The sequence below is a fragment of the Falco peregrinus genome, chromosome 9 (assembly GCF_023634155.1).
Source record: "Falco peregrinus isolate bFalPer1 chromosome 9, bFalPer1.pri, whole genome shotgun sequence".
Lineage (NCBI taxonomy): Eukaryota > Metazoa > Chordata > Aves > Falconiformes > Falconidae > Falco > Falco peregrinus.
Window position 1 is genome coordinate 19,698,423 of NC_073729.1, and position 23,421 is coordinate 19,721,843.

Here is a 23,421-nt window from a genome sequence, read left to right on the forward strand (position 1 = left end):
AATTAAGTTATCAATAAATAATAACAAACACATCCTATTATTAATTTATGATTGAATGATTCCACACAAAACAAAGCTACTAATTATGGCTCTTAATGTTACGAATCCCACAGGACTGCAGTTGAAATGACAGCTCTATCACTCCTCCCTTCCTACTGCCTGGGAGGGAAGGGTCCAGTCTGAGTCCTGATGGCCGGGGGGCACTGTCCCTGCCAGGCCTGGCTCTGCAAGTCAACAGCACTGCAATCCGCAGTCACCTGCACCCCTAATATCAGAACATTCCCCCTGTGCTGACCGGTGCCTGATTTTATACCTTATTCTCTATTTTTTCCATTTCTGGGCCCTTTTTGCTACACTTCCACCTTCCTTTTGCCAGCCAAACAGCCTGTTCCTAATAACTTTTTCTCTGTGGGTCCCAATTTTGTTTCATCCATTCCCAAGTCCGATGTTTTTATATTACTACATAGGTAGTATGGAATACACAGGATTCCAGGTGCAGCTACCTAGGAACAGGTGGCTTTGCTAGTGTCCACCCCTCCCTTTTCCCCCTGAGCCCTGGGGTGTGTTGGTGCCTACCAGAGTGGCACAGCCCAGGCACGGGAGAGGAGAGCAGTGAAATCGTCCCTCTTCCCTTCTCCCCACAGATGTGGAGGACAGGAGGAATCCTGCCTGCAACTTTGTGGTGCTGCTGGAGGCTGGGGACAGGCAAGAGCACTGTGGTCTAGTGCTGAGCCTCCACGGTCCCCCAGACCCTGACAACACTGCAGCTCCCATGGGGTGCTGTGTCATGTCACAGAGTCACAGCATGGTCAGGGCTGGAAGGGACCCCTGGGGGTCACCCAGCCCACCCCCCTGCTGAAGCAGCTCCCCTAGAGCAGGCTGCACAGAGCCGCATCCAGGCGGGTTCCAACGTCTCCAGAGAAGGAGACCCCTCGGCCTCTCTGGGCAGCCTGGCCCAGGGCTCTGCCACCCCCGAGGCAGAGAAGTTCCTCCTCACATGCAGATGGAAGTTGCCGTGTTGCCGTTGGTGCCCGTTGCCCCTTGGCCCGTCGCTGGGCACCGCTGAAAAGAGCCTGGCCCCGTCCTGCTGGCACTCGCCCTTAAGGTGTCTGTAGGCATTGATCAGAGCCCCTCGGTCTTCTCTCCTCCGGGCTGAGCAGCCCCAGCTCTCCAGCCTTTCCTCATCAGGGAGATGCTCCATCCCCTCATCATCCCCACAGCTTCTGCTGCCCCATCCCCAGTAGCTCCCTGTCTCTCTGGAACTGGGAGCCCAGCACTGGGCACAGCATTCCAGATGTGCCTCACCAGGTCAGAGCAGGGGGAGAGAATCACCTCCCTCGACCTGTTGGCCACACTGCTCCTCATGCTGCCATGATCCCACTGGCCCCTTGGCCACCTGGGTACACTGCTGGCTCACAGGCAACTCACCAGCACTCCCAGGTCCTCCTCAGAGCTGCCTACCAGCAGGTCAGCCCCAGCCTGTACTGGTGCACGGGGCTGTCCCTCCCCAGGTGCAGGATGCGACACTTGTCTTCATTGAACTTCATTAGATCCCTGTCTGCCCCACTCTGCCACCTGCCCTGTCTGGCTGCGTGGCAGCGCAGCCCCTGGGGAGCCAGCCACTCCCCCCAGTTTGGTATCACCCACAAACCTGCTGCAGTTACGTGCTGTCCCTCCATCCAGGTCACTGATGACTAATGAAGAAAAATGTCCCACCGAGGGCCTCTGCGCAGGATGGGGCAGTGCCTCACAGGGCTTGTGGCCTGGGCCGGGGGCTGCCAGTGCTAAGCCCACCACCCCCTCGGCAGCACTGCAGGCAGGCAGCGGTCCTGTCCCGTCCGACCCCCACCCACGGTCCCAATACGCCCCCCCTAGACTGACCAACAAGGGCGTGACCCAGCCAAGCCCCTGCCAGCCTGGGGCCACCTTTGTCCCCAGCTCTCCAGCCCTGTTGGCTGCCCCCCCCCCCCCCGCCCCGGCACAGTGTTACCCCGGGGTATGGGCAGCCCTGGCCAGGGCAGCGGCAGGCCGTGTTGCCCGCTCCATGCTGCCATTGCGGGCACCTGCATGGGCAGCCGCTCGCCTCATGGCTCCTCTCTGATTTTCTCCAGGTGCAGAAGACGAAGGACAAACCAGCAGCATTGCTCTCTCAGGTACCAGCGCCATGTCTACACCCGTGCTCACAGTCCGGAGGCTTCTCCTCTCCCAGCTTCACCAGTCCCGCTAGCATTACTGGGAGCCCTGGCAGCACTGGCTTCTGGGCTCACCAGCTCCCCTCACCCTTTCCATGCCTGGCAAGGGGTCCCCAGCACCCAGCGGTGAGGCACAGGGCAGCTGCCCCATGGAGCTCGACACCCTGCACATCCTGGAAGGGCTGATCTCACTCCCCAGGGCAACACGGACACAACCCAGCGTGCCCGCAGCCAGCAGCATCCCAATTTCAGTGAGGATTTCATGGATACCCTGGACCTACTCAGTGGTGAGTGGTGCTGGGGACAACGGGTGGCCCCTCTCCTGTCCCCTCAGCCTGCTATGGGGCATCTCATATCCCTTCTTGTGTCCCCTCTCTGTCCCAATTGCTGTAGGGCAGAGCTCTACTGCTTTCCTTCCCCACCACATGGCCACAGCTCACCTTTTGGGGGGCACCCCGACCTGGGGACCCTGTCATCCCCTCACCTTCCCCATGGTAAGGACCAGTCCCTCCAGCTGGCACGGGAGGGGCTGTGGCAGGGACAGGGTGGGCAGCCCATCTTCTGTGGGGTGGGGGCAGGCTGTGGGCACTGGCTCTGCCTGGCATCTGAGCCTGAAACCTGGCCCTGCCACGGCCACTGAAGGTGTCTGCCTGCCCACTGGGAGCCCAGGCAGCCTGCAGACCCCCGCCCTGAGCAGCGCCAGCCCCAGTCGCCAGCTCCTGCCCCTATTAACGCTGCCCCCATTAACCCTGCCCTCTGCCCCCGCCCCCCCTCAGTCTGTGCTACTGGTGAGCACTGGGGTGGAACCCTCTGTCTGGAGGTGAGGGGGCCAGGCTGTGTAGGCTCTGCCCTTCTACCAGACACAGTGCTCACCCTCTCCCCCTCCCCAGCTGTCCCTTCCCCCCCTGGCCCAGGTGCCAGACTGAAAAAGGAGACGCCAGTAGCCAAGGAGGTGCTGCCACTTTACCCCCACCCAGAGCTGGAGCTCCTGGTGCTGCTGGGGGTGCTGCGGGCCTTCAGGCCCCTCTTCCCTATCCCCCTACTGCAGGTGAGCCCCCTGCCCACCCCTCCAGCCCTGCACCCCTGCCCCAGCTTGCCCTCACACTCCGTCCTTGCTGCCAAGGCCCCAGCCCCCCCGCCGGCCCCCCCACTGTGCCAGCCCCACTGCCCCACACCTTTAACTGGCATTAAACTGTGTGACTGGACAATCCTGGCTCGCTCTGGGGGGTGTGCAAGGCCCTGCCCTCCCCCAGTGGGGCCTCCCCCCCCCCGCCCAGGTGCCCCTCAGAGAGCACACAGCAGCCCCCTTCCTTCACTCACACCAGCCTTTAATCCACCCGGTGCCCCCGGGCTGCGGCACAGCTGTGGACAGGCCTGGGGGGTGGTGGGCATGGTACCCCCCCCCCCCACTCCTCCCTCCGGCGTGGGGTGCAGCGGCTCAGAGCGCGTACTCATGCCAGAGGCTGTGGGGCACAGCGGGGAGTCAGTGGGTGCCCGGTGCCCCCCACCCCGGTTGCTGGTGGTGGGAAGGATGGCCCCATACTGGCAGGGTGGGGGGGCACCGGGAGAGGGAAGGGGGTGCCTGGCTCCCCCCTCTCTGTCCCACACCCACCTGTAGGTGACATCGGGGTTGTCCTGGTGCTCCAGGAGGGCGTCGCGCACGGGGCCCGGGGGGCTCAGCCCCAGCGCCTGTGCCCGCTCCCACCGCTGCAGGCGGGTGATACCTGCGGGAGGGCCAGGGTCAAGGTCAGCCGGGGGGCCGGGGGGGCCGGGGCGGGCGGCCGGCCGGGGGTTCTCACCGGTGCAGGGTCCGTACTCCCAGGCGAGGTCGAAGCGGCGCAGCATCTCCAGCAGGGCCTGGTCCGGGGGGGCCGCCGGGGGGTCTTCGGCGGGCGGGGCGACGGGGGGCCGGGCCCGGGGACAGCCCTTGACCTTGACCCTGCCCGGGGGTCGCCCCGGCCGCCGCCGCCGCTGGAAGGAGTCTGTGATGCGGCGGGGCTGCTCCATGGCCCTGCGGGACAGCGCGGCTGGGGGCGGCGGCGGCGGCGGCCCCGCTCCTGCCCGCGGCTGCCGGGAACCGGCGTCCGCCCTCCCCGGGCTCGCTCCGCTCCGCCCCGCTCCGCCGCTGCCGCCGCCGGGGCAGGGCCGGGGCCGGGCGCTCCGCCCCCGGTCGGGCTCTCCCCCTCCACCCGCACTGTCACCCCCGCCAGCGGTCCCCATCACCCCATGCACTGTCACCCCCACAGTGGCCCCGGCCACCCACACACTGTCACCCCCATGGCAGTCCCCGTCACCCCACGCGCTGTCACCCCCACCGCTCTTCCCATCCCCCCAGGCAGCGACAACCCCCCCAGCTGTCCCTGGGTCCTATCACCCCATCCCAGCTGTCCTCATTACCCCCAGGCACTGTCACCCCCCCTGGCTGCCCCCATCACCCCCGGGCACTGTCACTCCCCAGGCTGTCCCTATCACCCCACAAGCCATGACTGGAGTGGTGACTCACGCCGTGCAGCCCTCACCCTCTGCCCCCTGCGGTGTGCAGCCGTTCCCTCCTCCTGGGACACACAGTTGGTGACCCACAGGCGCTGTGCCTGCCTGTCCCCAACCCCAGCAGTGGTGACACCATCCCGGGGTTGGGGGAACACGACAGGTGCCACCACCGGTGCAGATTTGCCTGAGGCTTTTCAGCCCTCCCTGGGGGGGGCCGAGAATAGCAGAGGCAGGGCTGTGGTGCGTGTCCCTGCACAGAGGGATGGGGTGACTCCCTGGGGACACAGCTGTGTCCCTCAGTGGTGACACCAGGCTGCCTGGGTCACGGCTGTAACGGCCAGTGCTGAGCCAGGTGTGAGAAAACCGGCACCCAGAGGGAGGCACAACCCTATAGCAGCCATCAGAGAGTCTACACTGCTCTTTATTTTGGTTTCGGTTTCTTCCTTACCCCACAGCCCGGGGACTTCCCTGCCCAGAGGGGGGACAACCTGGGCGGGGGGACACTCAGGGTCCAGCCCTGCCCAGGCCAGGGTTGTGCAGGATGAAGCGGCAGAGCCCGGGCAGCCGCTGGTGGCCCAGCTCCTCCATCAGCCGCTGCATGGGCCGGTTGCCGGTGGCCGTGTGCCCAAAGAACGGGAAGCCACGGGCCTGTGCCTGGCGAGCAGCAAGGACCAGCACCGCCCGCATGTGGCCGCGGTTGCGGTGGGTGGGCAAGGTGTAGCCGTGGGCCCCTGTCCCGAAGGGGTCGGTCAGGGTCCAGGAGATGGGCTGCCCGGTCTCATCCTGCAGGCAGATGCTGGGGAAGCGCTCCAGAACCTCTGCCAGGTACCGCCGGCTGCGCGCGTTGCCCCCATACGTCCACGTCTCGTTCAGCAGATCCACGTGTGCCAGGCTCAGTGAGCCCACCCGCACGGCGGGGTCCAGCCTGAGGTGGGGGTTGGCTGTCAGTGGGGTCCAGTGGGGGGTGCCCATGCCGGGCTGGGGCAGGTGGGGGGCTCACCGGGGCTCGGGCATGGTGCTGGGGTCAGGGTGTGGGTAGGTGTAGTACTCTGAGACTTCCAGCTCGACGCCCTTGGTCCCTGCAATGGCCTGTGACACTGTGGCCACCCCCTCCTGGAGCCCTGGGGACAGTGCTGTCAGGGGGCTCCACTCCCCCATTCCTGTCTCGAGCCCCCCTCTTCCTGACCCTGGCATATCATTGGTGCCCTCCCCAGTGTCCCCAGGGGCTACACGCAACCCCAGTCTCTGTCCCCAGCACCCCAAATCCAACCACAATGCACCCCAGTGCCACCCAGCACCCCCAAATCCAACCACAATGCACCCCAGTGCCCCCCAGCACTCCCAAGTCCAGCCCAAACACTTCCCAGTGACAGCGCCCATCATACTCCTACGCCCGGTGCCCACCCCGGCACATCAAGTCATGCCCCCACCATTCCCCAGTGCATCCAGCACCCCTAGTTCCTTCCACCAGTACTTCCCAGTGCCCCCAGCTCCTTACCCCTGTATCACCAATGGCTCCCCAAAGCGTCCCATGCTCCCAGTGCCAAACAGCACCACTGATTCTCACCCACAGCTCGCACAGTCCCTGCTCGTGGTGCTGCCCAGTGCCCCCCCATGCCCCCCCAGGACCCCCATCCCCTGGCCACCGAAGACATGGAAGGCCGTGTCCCAGCGCAGGCAGCCGGGGGTCTCCAGCAGTGCCTGGTAGGCGCCCACATCCGTGTAGAAAGCTGCATGTGTGCTCCTGTAGCAGTCATCCACTGGCATCTGCGGAGCGTGCATGGGTCCCCTGAGCCCACCTGGCAGGCACCAGGGCATTGCGCCCACCCCATGTCCCCCGTCACCCCCCAGTGTCCCCGCTGGTCACCTGTCCGCTGCGTCGCGCCAGCACGGCACTGAAGTTGGGCCATGAGTCCACCACGACCTCGAACTCACCCGGATTCCCCCGGTTGATGTTCATCACAGCCCCGTAGACCTGTGGGCAGAGGCGTCAGAGCTGGGGGACATGGGAGCGCGATAGTTCTTTGAGCTAGAACAGCCCGGCTGCACCCCATGGCACCCTGCAACCCCCACCCCACATAGGGTGCTGAGGGCGGAGAGGGGGGGGGGGGGGGGCAGAGACTAAACCCATGCACCCTCCAGTGGGTGGGTGGGAAAGATGAGCGGGTGGGGCAGGAGTGGGGAAGAGAAGAACAAGAAACATGGATTGGCTGCCTTTTGCCATGAAAGGGCTAGGTTTGTCTGATTTATATGGGGCTCTGGGAGGTGGCTGACTGCATTGAATGGGCCTGGAAAAGTATTGCCTAGCTTGGAATTAAATTGTGCTGGGATTGGAGTCCAGATGGGTTGTGATTGGCTGTGACAGAATCCTAATGGCCTGGGACTTCATGGGCAGAATCCAGCTGGGCTGGATTGGTTGGCACAGATTTTGATTAGGCTGGGATAGTTTGGAGCAGAATCCTAAAGACATGGGATTGCCATGGCAGAGTCCATCTGGGCGGGGATTGGCTGGGCCAGAGCCCATCTGGTCTGGGATTGGCTGCTTCAGAATCCCAGTAGGCCGGGATTGCTTGGGGCACAATCCTAATGCCCAGCAGAGGGTTGCATGGGCAGAGCCCAGCTGGGCTGGGATCAGCTGGGGCACAATCCACTTAGGCCTTGGAAGTCTTAAGGCAGAATCTGACTGGGCTGGGATGACTTGGGCAGCATCTGACTGGACTGGGATTTACTTGAGCAGAATCTGACTGGGCTGGGCTGGGTTGTGGCAGAATCCTAATGGCCTGGGACTCCATGGGCACAATCCAGCTGGCTGGGATTGGTTGGCACAGATTTTGATTAGGCTGGGATAGCTTGGAGCAGAATCCTAATACCCTGGAATTGCATGGGTAAGTCCAGCTGGGTTGGGATTGGCTTGATCAGAATCCCAGTAGGCTGGGATGACTGGAGGGAAGAATCCTAATGCCCTGCATGGGATTGCATTGGCAAAGACCAGCTGGGCTGGAATGGGCTGATGCAGAGTTCAGCTGGTCTGGGATTGGCTGAGGCAGAATCCACTTAGGCCTGGAAGTCTTAAAACAGAATATGACTGGACTGGGATTACTTGGGCAGAGTCCATCTGCTCTGGGATTTGTTGCGGCAGAATCCAACTGGGCTGAGATGGCGTGGGGCAGACTCCCAATGGCCTGGGACTGCAATGGCAGAGTCCATCTGGTCTGGGATTGGTTGGGGCAGAATCCAGGTGGGCTGGGATTGGCTGCTTCAGAATCCCAGTAGGCCGGGATTGCTTGGGGCACAATCCTAATGCCCAGCAGGGGATTGCATGGGCAGAGACCAGCTGGGCTGGGATTGGCTGGGACAGAGTCCATCGGGGTTTGGATTGGCTGGTTCAGACTCCCAGTAGGCTGGGATTGCTTGGGGCAGAATTCTAATGCCCTGCAGGGGATTGCAGTCGAAAAGACAAGCTGGGCTGGGATTGGCTGGGGCAGAATCCCAGTAGGCCTGGAAGTCTTAAAACAGAATCCAACTGGACTGGGATTACTTGGGCAGAGTCCATCTAGTCTGGGATTTGTTGCGGCAGAATCCAACTGGGCTGAGATGGCTTGGGGCAGACTCCTAAAGCCCTTCAATTGCATGGGTAGAGTCCATCTGGACTGGGATTGGCTGGGGCAGAATCCCAGTAGGCTGGGATGGCTTGGGGCACAATCCTAATGCCCAGCAGGGGATTGCATGGGCAGAGCGCGGCTGGGCTGGGATGGGCTGGGGCAGAGCCCATCTGGGCTGGGATTGGCTATTTCAGACTCCCAGTAGGTTGGGATTGCTTGGGGCAGAATTCTAATGCCCTGCAGGGCATTGCAATGGCAGAGACCAGCTGGGCTGGGATTGGCTGGGACAGAGTCCATCGGGGTTTGGCTGGTTCAGAATCCCAGTAGGCTGGGATTGCTTGGGGCAGACTTCTAATGCCCTGCAGGGAATTGCAGTCGAAAAGACAAGCTGGGCTGGGATTGGCTGGGGCAGAATCCCAGTAGGCCTGGAAGTCTTAAAACAGAATCCAACTGGACTGGGATTACTTGGGCAGAGTCCATCTAGTCTGGGATTTGTTGCAGCAGAATCCAGCTGGGCTGAGATGGCTTGGGGCAGACTCCTAAAGCCCTTCAATTGCATGGGTAGAGTCCATCTGGTCTGGGATTGGCTGAGGCAGAATCCACTTAGGCCTGGAAGTCTTAAAACAGAATATGACTGGACTGGGATTACTTGGACAGAGTCCATCTGGTCTGGGATTTGTTGCGGCAGAATCCAACTGGGCTGAGATGGCTTGGGGCAGACTCCTAAAGCCCTTCAATTGCATGGGTAGAGTCCATCTGGTCTGGGATTGGCTGGGGCAGAATCCCAGTAGGCTGGGATGGCTTGGGGCACAATCCTAATGCCCAGCAGGGGATTGCATGGGCAGAGCGCGGCTGGGCTGGGCTGGGCTGGGGCAGAGCCCTTCTGGGTTTGGGATTGGCTATTTCAGACTCCCAGTAGGTTGGGATTGCTTGGGGCAGAATTCTAATGCCCTGCAGGGGATTGCAATGGCAGAGACCAGCTGGGCTGGGATTGGCTGGGACAGAGTCCATCGGGGTTTGGCTGGTTCAGAATCCCAGTAGGCTGGGATCGCTTGGGGCAGAATTCTAATGCCCTGCAGGGAATTGCAGTCGAAAAGACAAGCTGGGCTGGGATTGGCTGGGGCAGAATCCCAGTAGGCCTGGAAGTCTTAAAACAGAATCCAACTGGACTGGGATTACTTGGGCAGAGTCCATCTGGTCTGGGATTTGTTGCGGCAGAATCCAACTGGGTTGAGATGGCTTGGGGCAGACTCCTAAAGCCCTTCAATTGCATGGGTAGAGTCCATCTGGTCTGGGATTGGCTGGGGCAGAATCCAGGTGGGCTGGGATCAGCTGGGGCACAATCCATTTAGGCCTTGGAAGTCTTAAGGCAGAATCTGACTGGGCTGGGATGACTTGGGCAGCATCTGACTGGTCTGGGATTTACTTGAGCAGAATCTGACTGGGCTGGGCTGGGTTGTGGCAGAATCCTAATGGCCTGGGACTCCATGGGCACAATCCAGCTGGCTGGGATTGGTTGGCACAGATTTTGATTAGGCTGGGATAGCTTGGAGCAGAATCCTAATACCCTGGAATTGCATCAGCAGAGTCCATCTGGGCTGGGATTCGCTGGTTCAGAATCCCAGTAGGCTGGGATGGCTTGGGACAGACTCCTAATGCCCTGCATGGGATTGCATGGGCAAAGACCAGCTGGGCTGGAATGGGCTGGGGCAGAATCCACTTAGGCCTGGAAGTCTTAAAACAGAATATGACTGGACTGGGATTACTTGGACAGAGTTCGTCTGGTCTGAGATTTGTTGCGGCAGAATCCAACTGGGCTGAGATGGCGTGGGGCAGACTCCCAATGGCCTGGGATTGCAATGGCAGAGTCCATCTGGGCTGGGATTGGTTGGGGCAGAATCCAGGTGGGCTGGGATTGGCTGCTTCAGAATCCCAATAGGCTGGGATGGCTTGGGGCACAATCCTAATGCCCAGCAGGGGATTGCATGGGCAGAGCGCGGCTGGGCTGGGATTGGCTGGGGCAGAGTCCATCTGGGTTTGGATTGGCTGGTTCAGAATCCCAGTAGGTTGGGATTGCTTGGGGCAGAATTCTAATGCCCTGCAGGGGGTTGCATTGGCAAAGACCAGCTGGGCTGGAATGGGCTGATGCAGAGTTCAGCTGGTCTGGGATTGGCTGAGGCAGAATCCACTTAGGCCTGGAAGTCTTAAAACAGAATATGACTGGACTGGGATTACTTGGACAGAGTCCATCTGGTCTGGGATTTGTTGCGGCAGAATCCAACTGGGCTGAGATGGCGTGGGGCAGACTCCTAAAGCCCTTCAATTACATGGGTAGAGTCCATCTGGGCTGGGATTGGCTGGGGCGCAATCCACTTAGGCCTTGGAAGTCTTAAGGCAGAATCTGACTGGGCTGGGATGACTTGGGCAGCATCTGACTGGACTGGGATTTACTTGAGCAGAATCTGACTGGGCTGGGCTGGGTTGTGGCAGAATCCTAATGGCCTGGGACTCCATGGGCACAATCCAGCTGGCTGGGATTGGTTGGCACAGATTTTGATTAGGCTGGGATAGCTTGGAGCAGAATCCTAATACCCTGGAATTGCATGGGTAAGTCCAGCTGGGTTGGGATTGGCTTGATCAGAATCCCAGTAGGCTGGGATGACTGGAGGGAAGAATCCTAATGCCCTGCATGGGATTGCATTGGCAAAGACCAGCTGGGCTGGAATGGGCTGATGCAGAGTTCAGCTGGTCTGGGATTGGCTGAGGCAGAATCCACTTAGGCCTGGAAGTCTTAAAACAGAATATGACTGGACTGGGATTACTTGGGCAGAGTCCATCTGCTCTGGGATTTGTTGCGGCAGAATCCAACTGGGCTGAGATGGCGTGGGGCAGACTCCCAATGGCCTGGGACTGCAATGGCAGAGTCCATCTGGTCTGGGATTGGTTGGGGCAGAATCCAGGTGGGCTGGGATTGGCTGCTTCAGAATCCCAATAGGCTGGGATGGCTTGGGGCACAATCCTAATGCCCAGCAGGGGATTGCATGGGCAGAGCGCGGCTGGGCTGGGATTGGCTGGGGCAGAGTCCATCGGGGTTTGGATTGGCTGGTTCAGACTCCCAGTAGGCTGGGATTGCTTGGGGCAGAATTCTAATGCCCTGCAGGGGATTGCAGTCGAAAAGACAAGCTGGGCTGGGATTGGCTGGGGCAGAATCCCAGTAGGCCTGGAAGTCTTAAAACAGAATCCAACTGGACTGGGATTACTTGGGCAGAGTCCATCTAGTCTGGGATTTGTTGCGGCAGAATCCAACTGGGCTGAGATGGCTTGGGGCAGACTCCTAAAGCCCTTCAATTGCATGGGTAGAGTCCATCTGGTCTGGGATTGGCTGGGGCAGAATCCCAGTAGGCTGGGATGGCTTGGGGCAGAATTCTAATGCCCTGCAGGGAATTGCAGGCGAAAAGACAAGCTGGGCTGGGATTGGCCGGGGCAGAATCCAGGTGGGCTGGGATTGGCTGCTTCAGAATCCCAGTAGGCCGGGATGGCTTGGGGCACAATCCTAATGCCCAGCAGGGGATTGCATGGGCAGAGCGCGGCTGGGCTGGGCTGGGCTGGGGCAGAGCCCATCTGGGCTGGGATTGGCTATTTCAGAATCCCAGTAGGTTGGGATTGCTTGGGGCAGAATTCTAATGCCCTACAGGGGATTGCAATGGCAGAGACCAGCTGGGCTGGGATTGGCTGGGACAGAGTCCATCGGGGTTTGGCTGGTTCAGAATCCCAGTAGGCTGGGATTGCTTGGGGCAGAATTCTAATGCCCTGCAGGGAATTGCAGTCGAAAAGACAAGCTGGGCTGGGATTGGCTGGGGCAGAATCCCAGTAGGCCTGGAAGTCTTAAAACAGAATCCAACTGGACTGGGATTACTTGGGCAGAGTCCATCTGGTCTGGGATTTGTTGCGGCAGAATCCAACTGGGTTGAGATGGCTTGGGGCAGACTCCTAAAGCCCTTCAATTGCATGGGTAGAGTCCATCTGGTCTGGGATTGGCTGGGGCAGAATCCAGGTGGGCTGGGATCGGCTGGGGCACAATCCATTTAGGCCTTGGAAGTCTTAAGGCAGAATCTGACTGGGCTGGGATGACTTGGGCAGCATCTGACTGGTCTGGGATTTACTTGAGCAGAATCTGACTGGGCTGGGCTGGGTTGTGGCAGAATCCTAATGGCCTGGGACTCCATGGGCACAATCCAGCTGGCTGGGATTGGTTGGCACAGATTTTGATTAGGCTGGGATAGCTTGGAGCAGAATCCTAATACCCTGGAATTGCATGGGTAAGTCCAGCTGGGTTGGGATTGGCTTGATCAGAATCCCTGTAGGCTGGGACGATTGGAGGGAAGAATCCTAATGCCATTCAGGGGGTTGCTTTGGCAAAGACCAGCTGGGCTGGAATGGGCTGATGCAGATTTCAGCTGGTCTGGGATTGGCTGAGGCAGAATCCACTTAGGCCTGGAAGTCTTAAAACAGAATATGACTGGACTGGGATTACTTGGGCAGAGTCCATCTGCTCTGGGATTTGTTGCGGCAGAATCCAACTGGGCTGAGATGGCGTGGGGCAGACTCCCAATGGCCTGGGATTGCAATGGCAGAGTCCATCTGGTCTGGGATTGGCTGGGGCAGAATCCAGGTGGGCTGGGATTGGCTGCTTCAGAATCCCAATAGGCTGGGATGGCTTGGGGCACAATCCTAATGCCCAGCAGGGGATTGCATGGGCAGAGCGCGGCTGGGCTGGGATTGGCTGGGGCAGAGTCCATCTGGGTTTGGATTGGCTGGTTCAGACTCCCAGTAGGTTGGGATTGCTTGGGGCAGAATTCTAATGCCCTGCAGGGGATTGCAGTCGAAAAGACAAGCTGGGCTGGGATTGGCTGGGGCAGAATCCCAGTAGGCCTGGAAGTCTTAAAACAGAGTCCAACTGGACTGGGATTACTTGGGCAGAGTCCATCTAGTCTGGGATTTGTTGCGGCAGAATCCAACTGGGCTGAGATGGCTTGGGGCAGACTCCTAAAGCCCTTCAATTGCATGGGTAGAGTCCATCTGGTCTGGGATTGGCTGGGGCAGAATCCCAGTAGGCTGGGATGGCTTGGGGCACAATCCTAATGCCCAGCAGGGGATTGCATGGGCAGAGCGCGGCTGGGCTGGGCTGGGCTGGGGCAGAGCCCATCTGGGCCGGGATTGGCTGGTTCAGACTCCCAGTAGGTTGGGATTGCTTGGGGCAGAATTCTAATGCCCTACAGGGGATTGCAATGGCAGAGACCAGCTGGGCTGGGATTGGCTGGGGCAGAGTCCATCGGGGTTTGGCTGGTTCAGAATCCCAGTAGGCTGGGATTGCTTGGGGCAGAATTCTAATGCCCTGCAGGGGATTGCAGTCGAAAAGACAAGCTGGGCTGGGATTGGCTGGGGCAGAATCCCAGTAGGCCTGGAAGTCTTAAAACAGAATCCAACTGGACTGGGATTACTTGGGCAGAGTCCATCTAGTCTGGGATTTGTTGCAGCAGAATCCAGCTGGGCTGAGATGGCTTGGGGCAGACTCCTAAAGCCCTTCAATTGCATGGGTAGAGTCCATCTGGTCTGGGATTGGCTGCTTCAGAATCCCAGTAGGCTGGGATGGCTTGGGGCACAATCCTAATGCCCAGCAGGGGATTGCATGGGCAGAGCGCGGCTGGGCTGGGCTGGGCTGGGGCAGAGCCCTTCTGGGTTTGGGATTGGCTATTTCAGACTCCCAGTAGGTTGGGATTGCTTGGGGCAGAATTCTAATGCCCTGCAGGGGATTGCAATGGCAGAGACCAGCTGGGCTGGGATTGGCTGGGGCAGAGTCCATCGGGGTTTGGCTGGTTCAGAATCCCAGTAGGCTGGGATTGCTTGGGGCAGAATTCTAATGCCCTGCAGGGAATTGCAGTCGAAAAGACAAGCTGGTCTGGGATTGGCTGGGGCAGAATCCAGGTGGGCTGGGATTGGCTGCTTCAGAATCCCAGTAGGCCGGGATTGCTTGGGGCACAATCCTAATGCCCAGCAGGGGATTGCATGGGCAGAGCGTGGCTGGGCTGGGATGGGCTGGGGCAGAGTCCATCTGGGTTTGGATTGGCTGGTTCAGACTCCCAGTAGGTTGGGATTGCTTGGGGCAGAATTCTAATGCCCTGCAGGGGGTTGCATTGGCAAAGACCAGCTGGGCTGGAATGGGCTGATGCAGAGTTCAGCTGGTCTGGGATTGGCTGAGGCAGAATCCACTTAGGCCTGGAAGTCTTAAAACAGAATATGACTGGACTGGGATTACTTGGACAGAGTCCATCTGGTCTGGGATTTGTTGCGGCAGAATCCAACTGGGCTGAGATGGCGTGGGGCAGACTCCCAATGGCCTGGGATTGCAATGGCAGAGTCCATCTGGTCTGGGATTGGTTGGGGCAGAATCCAGGTGGGCTGGGATTGGCTGCTTCAGAATCCCAGTAGGCCGGGATGGCTTGGGGCACAATCCTAATGCCCAGCAGGGGATTGCATGGGCAGAGCGCGGCTGGGCTGGGATTGGCTGGGGCAGAGTCCATCTGGGTTTGGATTGGCTGGTTCAGACTCCCAGTAGGCTGGGATTGCTTGGGGCAGAATTCTAATGCCCTGCAGGGGATTGCAGTCGAAAAGACAAGCTGGGCTGGGATTGGCTGGTTCAGAATCCCAGTAGGCTGGGATGGCTTGGGGCACAATCCTAATGCCCAGCAGGGGATTGCATGGGCAGAGCGCGGCTGGGCTGGGCTGGGCTGGGGCAGAGCCCATCTGGGCTGGGATTGGCTATTTCAGACTCCCAGTAGGTTGGGATTGCTTGGGGCAGAATTCTAATGCCCTACAGGGGATTGCAATGGCAGAGACCAGCTGGGCTGGGATTGGCTGGGACAGAGTCCATCGGGGTTTGGCTGGTTCAGAATCTCAGTAGGCTGGGATTGCTTGGGGCAGAATTCTAATGCCCTGCAGGGAATTGCAGTCGAAAAGACAAGCTGGGCTGGGATTGGCTGGGGCAGAATCCCAGTAGGCCTGGAAGTCTTAAAACAGAATCCAACTGGACTGGGATTACTTGGGCAGAGTCCATCTGGTCTGGGATTTGTTGCGGCAGAATCCAACTGGGTTGAGATGGCTTGGGGCAGACTCCTAAAGCCCTTCAATTGCATGGGTAGAGTCCATCTGGGCTGGGATTGGCTGGGGCAGAATCCAGGTGGGCTGGGATTGGCTGCTTCAGAATCCCAGTAGGCCGGGATTGCTTGGGGCACAATCCTAATGCCCAGCAGGGGATTGCATGGGCAGAGACCAGCTGGGCTGGGATTGGCTGGGGCAGAGTCCATCGGGGTTTGGATTGGCTGGTTCAGACTCCCAGTAGGCTGGGATTGCTTGGGGCAGAATTCTAATGCCCTGCAGGGAATTGCAATGGCAGAGACCAGCTGGGCTGGGATTGGCTGGGGCAGAATCCCAGTAGGCCTGGAAGTCTTAAAACAGAATCCAACTGGACTGGGATTACTTGGGCAGAGTCCATCTAGTCTGGGATTTGTTGCGGCAGAATCCAACTGGGCTGAGATGGCTTGGGGCAGACTCCTAAAGCCCTTCAATTGCATGGGTAGAGCCCAGCTGGGCTGGGATCAGCTGGGGCACAATCCACTTAGGCCTTGGAAGTCTTAAGGCAGAATCTGACTGGGCTGGGATGACTTGGGCAGCATCTGACTGGACTGGGATTTACTTGAGCAGAATCTGACTGGGCTGGGCTGGGTTGTGGCAGAATCCTAATGGCCTGGGACTCCATGGGCACAATCCAGCTGGCTGGGATTGGTTGGCACAGATTTTGATTAGGCTGGGATAGCTTGGAGCAGAATCCTAATACCCTGGAATTGCATGGGTAAGTCCAGCTGGGTTGGGATTGGCTTGATCAGAATCCCAGTAGGCTGGGATGACTGGAGGGAAGAATCCTAATGCCGTTCAGGGGGTTGCATTGGCAAAGACCAGCTGGGCTGGAATGGGCTGATGCAGAGTTCAGCTGGTCTGGGATTGGCTGAGGCAGAATCCACTTAGGCCTGGAAGTCTTAAAACAGAATCCAACTGGACTGGGATTACTTGGGCAGAGTCCATCTAGTCTGGGATTTGTTGCGGCAGAATCCAACTGGGTTGAGATGGCTTGGGGCAGACTCCTAAAGCCCTTCAATTGCATGGGTAGAGTCCATCTGGTCTGGGATTGGCTGGGGCAGAATCCAGGTGGGCTGGGATCGGCTGGGGCACAATCCATTTAGGCCTTGGAAGTCTTAAGGCAGAATCTGACTGGGCTGGGATGACTTGGGCAGCATCTGACTGGTCTGGGATTTACTTGAGCAGAATCTGACTGGGCTGGGCTGGGTTGTGGCAGAATCCTAATGGCCTGGGACTCCATGGGCACAATCCAGCTGGCTGGGATTGGTTGGCACAGATTTTGATTAGGCTGGGATAGCTTGGAGCAGAATCCTAATACCCTGGAATTGCATGGGTAAGTCCAGCTGGGTTGGGATTGGCTTGATCAGAATCCCTGTAGGCTGGGACGATTGGAGGGAAGAATCCTAATGCCATTCAGGGGGTTGCATTGGCAAAGACCAGCTGGGCTGGAATGGGCTGATGCAGATTTCAGCTGGTCTGGGATTGGCTGAGGCAGAATCCGCTTAGGCCTGGAAGTCTTAAAACAGAATATGACTGGACTGGGATTACTTGGGCAGAGTCCATCTGGTCTGGGATTTGTTGCGGCAGAATCCAACTGGGCTGAGATGGCGTGGGGCAGACTCCCAATGGCCTGGGATTGCAATGGCAGAGTCCATCTGGTCTGGGATTGGCTTGGGGCAGAATCCAGGTGGGCTGGGATTGGCTGCTTCAGAATCCCAGTAGGCCGGGATTGCTTGGGGCACAATCCTAATGCCCAGCAGGGGATTGCATGGGCAGAGACCAGCTGGGCTGGGATTGGCTGGGGCAGAGTCCATCGGGGTTTGGATTGGCTGGTTCAGACTCCCAGTAGGCTGGGATTGCTTGGGGCAGAATTCTAATGCCCTGCAGGGGATTGCAATGGCAGAGACCAGCTGGGCTGGGATTGGCTGGGGCAGAATCCCAGTAGGCCTGGAAGTCTTAAAACAGAATCCAACTGGACTGGGATTACTTGGGCAGAGTCCATCTAGTCTGGGATTTGTTGCGGCAGAATCCAACTGGGTTGAGATGGCTTGGGGCAGACTCCTAAAGCCCTTCAATTGCATGGGTAGATCCCAGCTGGGCTGGGATCAGCTGGGGCACAATCCACTTAGGCCTTGGAAGTCTTAAGGCAGAATCTGACTGGGCTGGGATGACTTGGGCAGCATCTGACTGGACTGGGATTTACTTGAGCAGAATCTGACTGGGCTGGGCTGGGTTGTGGCAGAATCCTAATGGCCTGGGACTCCATGGGCACAATCCAGCTGGCTGGGATTGGTTGGCACAGATTTTGATTAGGCTGGGATAGCTTGGAGCAGAATCCTAATACCCTGGAATTGCATGGGTAAGTCCAGCTGGGTTGGGATTGGCTTGATCAGAATCCCAGTAGGCTGGGATGACTGGAGGGAAGAATCCTAATGCCGTTCAGGGGGTTGCATTGGCAAAGACCAGCTGGGCTGGAATGGGCTGATGCAGAGTTCAGCTGGTCTGGGATTGGCTGAGGCAGAATCCACTTAGGCCTGGAAGTCTTAAAACAGAATATGACTGGACTGGGATTACTTGGACAGAGTCCATCTGGTCTGGGATTTGTTGCGGCAGAATCCAACTGGGCTGAGATGGCTTGGGGCAGACTCCTAAAGCCCTTCAATTGCATGGGTAGAGTCCATCTGGTCTGGGATTGGCTGGGGCAGAATCCCAGTAGGCTGGGATGGCTTGGGGCAGAATTCTAATGCCCTGCAGGGAATTGCAGGCGAAAAGACAAGCTGGGCTGGGATTGGCCGGGGCAGAATCCAGGTGGGCTGGGATTGGCTGCTTCAGAATCCCAGTAGGCCGGGATGGCTTGGGGCACAATCCTAATGCCCAGCAGGGGATTGCATGGGCAGAGCGCGGCTGGGCTGGGCTGGGCTGGGGCAGAGCCCATCTGGGCTGGGATTGGCTATTTCAGAATCCCAGTAGGTTGGGATTGCTTGGGGCAGAATTCTAATGCCCTACAGGGGATTGCAATGGCAGAGACCAGCTGGGCTGGGATTGGCTGGGACAGAGTCCATCGGGGTTTGGCTGGTTCAGAATCCCAGTAGGCTGGGATTGCTTGGGGCAGAATTCTAATGCCCTGCAGGGAATTGCAGTCGAAAAGACAAGCTGGGCTGGGATTGGCTGGGGCAGAATCCCAGTAGGCCTGGAAGTCTTAAAACAGAATCCAACTGGACTGGGATTACTTGGGCAGAGTCCATCTAGTCTGGGATTTGTTGCGGCAGAATCCAACTGGGTTGAGATGGCTTGGGGCAGACTCCTAAAGCCCTTCAATTGCATGGGTAGAGTCCATCTGGTCCGGGATTGGCTGGGGCAGAATCCAGGTGGGCTGGGATCGGCTGGGGCACAATCCATTTAGGCCTTGGAAGTCTTAAGGCAGAATCTGACTGGGCTGGGATGACTTGGGCAGCATCTGACTGGTCTGGGATTTACTTGAGCAGAATCTGACTGGGCTGGGCTGGGTTGTGGCAGAATCCTAATGGCCTGGGACTCCATGGGCACAATCCAGCTGGCTGGGATTGGTTGGCACAGATTTTGATTAGGCTGGGATAGCTTGGAGCAGAATCCTAATACCCTGGAATTGCATGGGTAAGTCCAGCTGGGTTGGGATTGGCTTGATCAGAATCCCTGTAGGCTGGGACGATTGGAGGGAAGAATCCTAATGCCATTCAGGGGGTTGCTTTGGCAAAGACCAGCTGGGCTGGAATGGGCTGATGCAGATTTCAGCTGGTCTGGGATTGGCTGAGGCAGAATCCACTTAGGCCTGGAAGTCTTAAAACAGAATATGACTGGACTGGGATTACTTGGACAGAGTCCATCTGGTCTGGGATTTGTTGCGGCAGAATCCAACTGGGCTGAGATGGCGTGGGGCAGACTCCCAATGGCCTGGGACTGCAAAGGCAGAGTCCATCTGGGCTGGGATTGGTTGGGGCAGAATCCAGGTGGGCTGGGATTGGCTGCTTCAGAATCCCAGTAGGCCGGGATTGCTTGGGGCACAATCCTAATGCCCAGCAGGGGATTGCATGGGCAGAGACCAGCTGGGCTGGGATTGGCTGGGGCAGAGCCCATCTGGGTTTGGATTGGCTGGTTCAGACTCCCAGTAGGCTGGGATTGCTTGGGGCAGAATTCTAATGCCCTGCAGGGAATTGCAGTCGAAAAGACAAGCTGGGCTGGGATTGGCTGGGGCAGAATCCAGGTGGGCTGGGATTGGCTACTTCAGAATCCCAGTAGGCCGGGATGGCTTGGGGCACAATCCTAATGCCCAGCAGGGGATTGCATGGGCAGAGCGCGGCTGGGCTGGGATGGGCTGGGGCAGAATCCCAGTAGGCCTGGAAGTCTTAAAACAGAATCCAACTGGACTGGGATTACTTGGGCAGAGTCCATCTAGTCTGGGATTTGTTGCGGCAGAATCCAACTGGGTTGAGATGGCTTGGGGCAGACTCCTAAAGCCCTTCAATTGCATGGGTAGAGTCCATCTGGTCTGGGATTGGCTGAGGCAGAATCCACTTAGGCCTGGAAGTCTTAAAACAGAATATGACTGGACTGGGATTACTTGGACAGAGTCCATCTGGTCTGGGATTTGTTGCGGCAGAATCCAACTGGGCTGAGATGGCTTGGGGCAGACTCCTAAAGCCCTTCAATTGCATGGGTAGAGTCCATCTGGTCTGGGATTGGCTGGGGCAGAATCCCAGTAGGCTGGGATGGCTTGGGGCACAATCCTAATGCCCAGCAGGGGCTTGCATGGGCAGAGCGCGGCTGGGCTGGGCTGGGCTGGGGCAGAGCCCTTCTGGGTTTGGGATTGGCTATTTCAGACTCCCAGTAGGTTGGGATTGCTTGGGGCAGAATTCTAATGCCCTACAGGGGATTGCAATGGCAGAGACCAGCTGGGCTGGGATTGGCTGGGGCAGAGTCCATCGGGGTTTGGCTGGTTCAGAATCCCAGTAGGCTGGGATCGCTTGGGGCAGAATTCTAATGCCCTGCAGGGAATTGCAGTCGAAAAGACAAGCTGGGCTGGGATTGGCTGGGGCAGAATCCCAGTAGGCCTGGAAGTCTTAAAACAGAATCCAACTGGACTGGGATTACTTGGGCAGAGTCCATCTAGTCTGGGATTTGTTGCGGCAGAATCCAACTGGGTTGAGATGGCTTGGGGCAGACTCCTAAAGCCCTTCAATTGCATGGGTAGAGTCCATCTGGTCTGGGATTGGCTGGGGCAGAATCCAGGTGGGCTGGGATCGGCTGGGGCACAATCCATTTAGGCCTTGGAAGTCTTAAGGCAGAATCTGACTGGGCTGGGATGACTTGGGCAGCATCTGACTGGTCTGGGATTTACTTGAGCAGAATCTGACTGGGCTGGGCTGGGTTGTGGCAGAATCCTAATGGCCTGGGACTCCATGGGCACAATCCAGCTGGCTGGGATTGGTTGGCACAGATTTTGATTAGGCTGGGATAGCTTGGAGCAGAATCCTAATACCCTGGAATTGCATGGGTAAGTCCAGCTGGGTTGGGATTGGCTTGATCAGAATCCCTGTAGGCTGGGACGATTGGAGGGAAGAATCCTAATGCCATTCAGGGGGTTGCTTTGGCAAAGACCAGCTGGGCTGGAATGGGCTGATGCAGATTTCAGCTGGTCTGGGATTGGCTGAGGCAGAATCCACTTAGGCCTGGAAGTCTTAAAACAGAATATGACTGGACTGGGATTACTTGGGCAGAGTCCATCTGCTCTGGGATTTGTTGCGGCAGAATCCAACTGGGCTGAGATGGCGTGGGGCAGACTCCCAATGGCCTGGGATTGCAATGGCAGAGTCCATCTGGTCTGGGATTGGCTGGGGCAGAATCCAGGTGGGCTGGGATTGGCTGCTTCAGAATCCCAGTAGGCCGGGATTGCTTGGGGCACAATCCTAATGCCCAGCAGGGGATTGCATGGGCAGAGACCAGCTGGGCTGGGATTGGCTGGGGCAGAGTCCATCTGGGTTTGGATTGGCTGGTTCAGACTCCCAGTAGGCTGGGATTGCTTGGGGCAGAATTCTAATGCCCTGCAGGGGATTGCAATGGCAGAGACCAGCTGGGCTGGGATTGGCTGGGGCAGAATCCCAGTAGGCCTGGAAGTCTTAAAACAGAATCCAACTGGACTGGGATTACTTGGGCAGAGTCCATCTAGTCTGGGATTTGTTGCGGCAGAATCCAACTGGGCTGAGATGGCTTGGGGCAGACTCCTAAAGCCCTTCAATTGCATGGGTAGAGTCCATCTGGTCTGGGATTGGCTGGGGCAGAATCCCAGTAGGCTGGGATGGCTTGGGGCAGAATTCTAATGCCCTGCAGGGAATTGCAGGCGAAAAGACAAGCTGGGCTGGGATTGGCTGGGGCAGAATCCAGGTGGGCTGGGATTGGCTGCTTCAGAATCCCAGTAGGCCGGGATGGCTTGGGGCACAATCCTAATGCCCAGCAGGGGATTGCATGGGCAGAGCGCGGCTGGGCTGGGCTGGGCTGGGGCAGAGCCCATCTGGGCTGGGATTGGCTATTTCAGACTCCCAGTAGGTTGGGATTGCTTGGGGCAGAATTCTAATGCCCTACAGGGGATTGCAATGGCAGAGACCAGCTGGGCTGGGATTGGCTGGGGCAGAGTCCATCGGGGTTTGGCTGGTTCAGAATCCCAGTAGGCTGGGATTGCTTGGGGCAGAATTCTAATGCCCTGCAGGGAATTGCAGTCGAAAAGACAAGCTGGGCTGGGATTGGCTGGGGCAGAATCCCAGTAGGCCTGGAAGTCTTAAAACAGAATCCAACTGGACTGGGATTACTTGGGCAGAGTCCATCTAGTCTGGGATTTGTTGCGGCAGAATCCAGCTGGGCTGAGATGGCTTGGGGCAGACTCCTAAAGCCCTTCAATTGCATGGGTAGAGTCCATCTGGTCTGGGATTGGCTGGGGCAGAATCCAGGTGGGCTGGGATCGGCTGGGGCACAATCCATTTAGGCCTTGGAAGTCTTAAGGCAGAATCTGACTGGGCTGGGATGACTTGGGCAGCATCTGACTGGTCTGGGATTTACTTGAGCAGAATCTGACTGGGCTGGGCTGGGTTGTGGCAGAATCCTAATGGCCTGGGACTCCATGGGCACAATCCAGCTGGCTGGGATTGGTTGGCACAGATTTTGATTAGGCTGGGATAGCTTGGAGCAGAATCCTAATACCCTGGAATTGCATGGGTAAGTCCAGCTGGGTTGGGATTGGCTTGATCAGAATCCCTGTAGGCTGGGACGATTGGAGGGAAGAATCCTAATGCCATTCAGGGGGTTGCATTGGCAAAGACCAGCTGGGCTGGAATGGGCTGATGCAGATTTCAGCTGGTCTGGGATTGGCTGAGGCAGAATCCACTTAGGCCTGGAAGTCTTAAAACAGAATATGACTGGACTGGGATTACTTGGGCAGAGTCCATCTGCTCTGGGATTTGTTGCGGCAGAATCCAACTGGGCTGAGATGGCGTGGGGCAGACTCCCAATGGCCTGGGATTGCAATGGCAGAGTCCATCTGGTCTGGGATTGGCTGGGGCAGAATCCAGGTGGGCTGGGATTGGCTGCTTCAGAATCCTAATAGGCTGGGATGGCTTGGGGCACAATCCTAATGCCCAGCAGGGGATTGCATGGGCAGAGCGCGGCTGGGCTGGGATTGGCTGGGGCAGAGTCCATCGGGGTTTGGATTGGCTGGTTCAGACTCCCAGTAGGCTGGGATTGCTTGGGGCAGAATTCTAATGCCCTGCAGGGGATTGCAGTCGAAAAGACAAGCTGGGCTGGGATTGGCTGGGGCAGAATCCCAGTAGGCCTGGAAGTCTTAAAACAGAATCCAACTGGACTGGGATTACTTGGGCAGAGTCCATCTAGTCTGGGATTTGTTGCGGCAGAATCCAACT

The 23,421-nt window shown here is 58.2% G+C and overlaps 3 protein-coding genes across 3 annotated transcripts in view; 1 reads left to right on the plus strand and 2 right to left on the minus strand.

Annotated features, from left to right (window-relative positions):
* Positions 1 to 3,503: 3,503 nt before the first annotated feature.
* Positions 3,504 to 4,479, minus strand: POLD4 (DNA polymerase delta 4, accessory subunit). Its single transcript, XM_055814385.1, has 3 exons — positions 3,992 to 4,479; positions 3,805 to 3,916; positions 3,504 to 3,655 (listed from the first exon to the last, which is right to left on the minus strand). Exons 1-3 carry the CDS (start codon positions 4,410 to 4,412, stop codon positions 3,631 to 3,633), a joined length of 558 nt encoding a protein of 185 aa, XP_055670360.1. The 5' UTR covers positions 4,413 to 4,479; the 3' UTR covers positions 3,504 to 3,630.
* Positions 4,066 to 23,421, minus strand: part of LOC101915118 (glycine N-acyltransferase-like protein 3) — a 29,590-nt gene continuing 10,234 nt past the window's right edge. Inside the window, exons 2-6 of the mRNA XM_055814383.1 lie at positions 6,550 to 6,657; positions 6,329 to 6,449; positions 5,683 to 5,803; positions 4,712 to 5,607; positions 4,066 to 4,203 (exon numbers count right to left, since the gene is read on the minus strand). Of these exons, the coding sequence (XP_055670358.1) occupies positions 5,187 to 5,607; positions 5,683 to 5,803; positions 6,329 to 6,449; positions 6,550 to 6,657 (771 nt within the window). The 3' untranslated portion in view covers positions 4,066 to 4,203; positions 4,712 to 5,186. The remainder of the gene's footprint in view (positions 4,204 to 4,711; positions 5,608 to 5,682; positions 5,804 to 6,328; positions 6,450 to 6,549; positions 6,658 to 23,421) is intronic.
* The window catches only part of LOC101913631 (glycine N-acyltransferase-like protein 3), a 30,681-nt gene continuing 12,629 nt past the window's right edge, over positions 5,370 to 23,421 (plus strand). Inside the window, exon 1 of the transcript XR_008748814.1 lies at positions 5,370 to 5,507. The gene's annotated coding sequence lies outside the window, so the exon portion shown is untranslated. The remainder of the gene's footprint in view (positions 5,508 to 23,421) is intronic.

Bases quoted from the DNA above. Each gene is read 5' to 3' on its own strand.
- POLD4 (XM_055814385.1), bottom strand. From the start codon at position 4,412: ATGGGGACCGCTGGCGGGGGTGACAGTGCGGGTGGAGGGGGAGAGCCC. The intron at 3,917-3,991 runs GTGAGAACCCCC...GCCCTCCCGCAG, and splicing joins GGAGTACGGACCCTGCACCG to GTATCACCCGCCTGCAGCGG. The intron at 3,656-3,804 runs GTGGGTGTGGGA...TGTGCCCCACAG, and splicing joins AACCCCGATGTCACCTACAG to CCTCTGGCATGAGTACGCGC.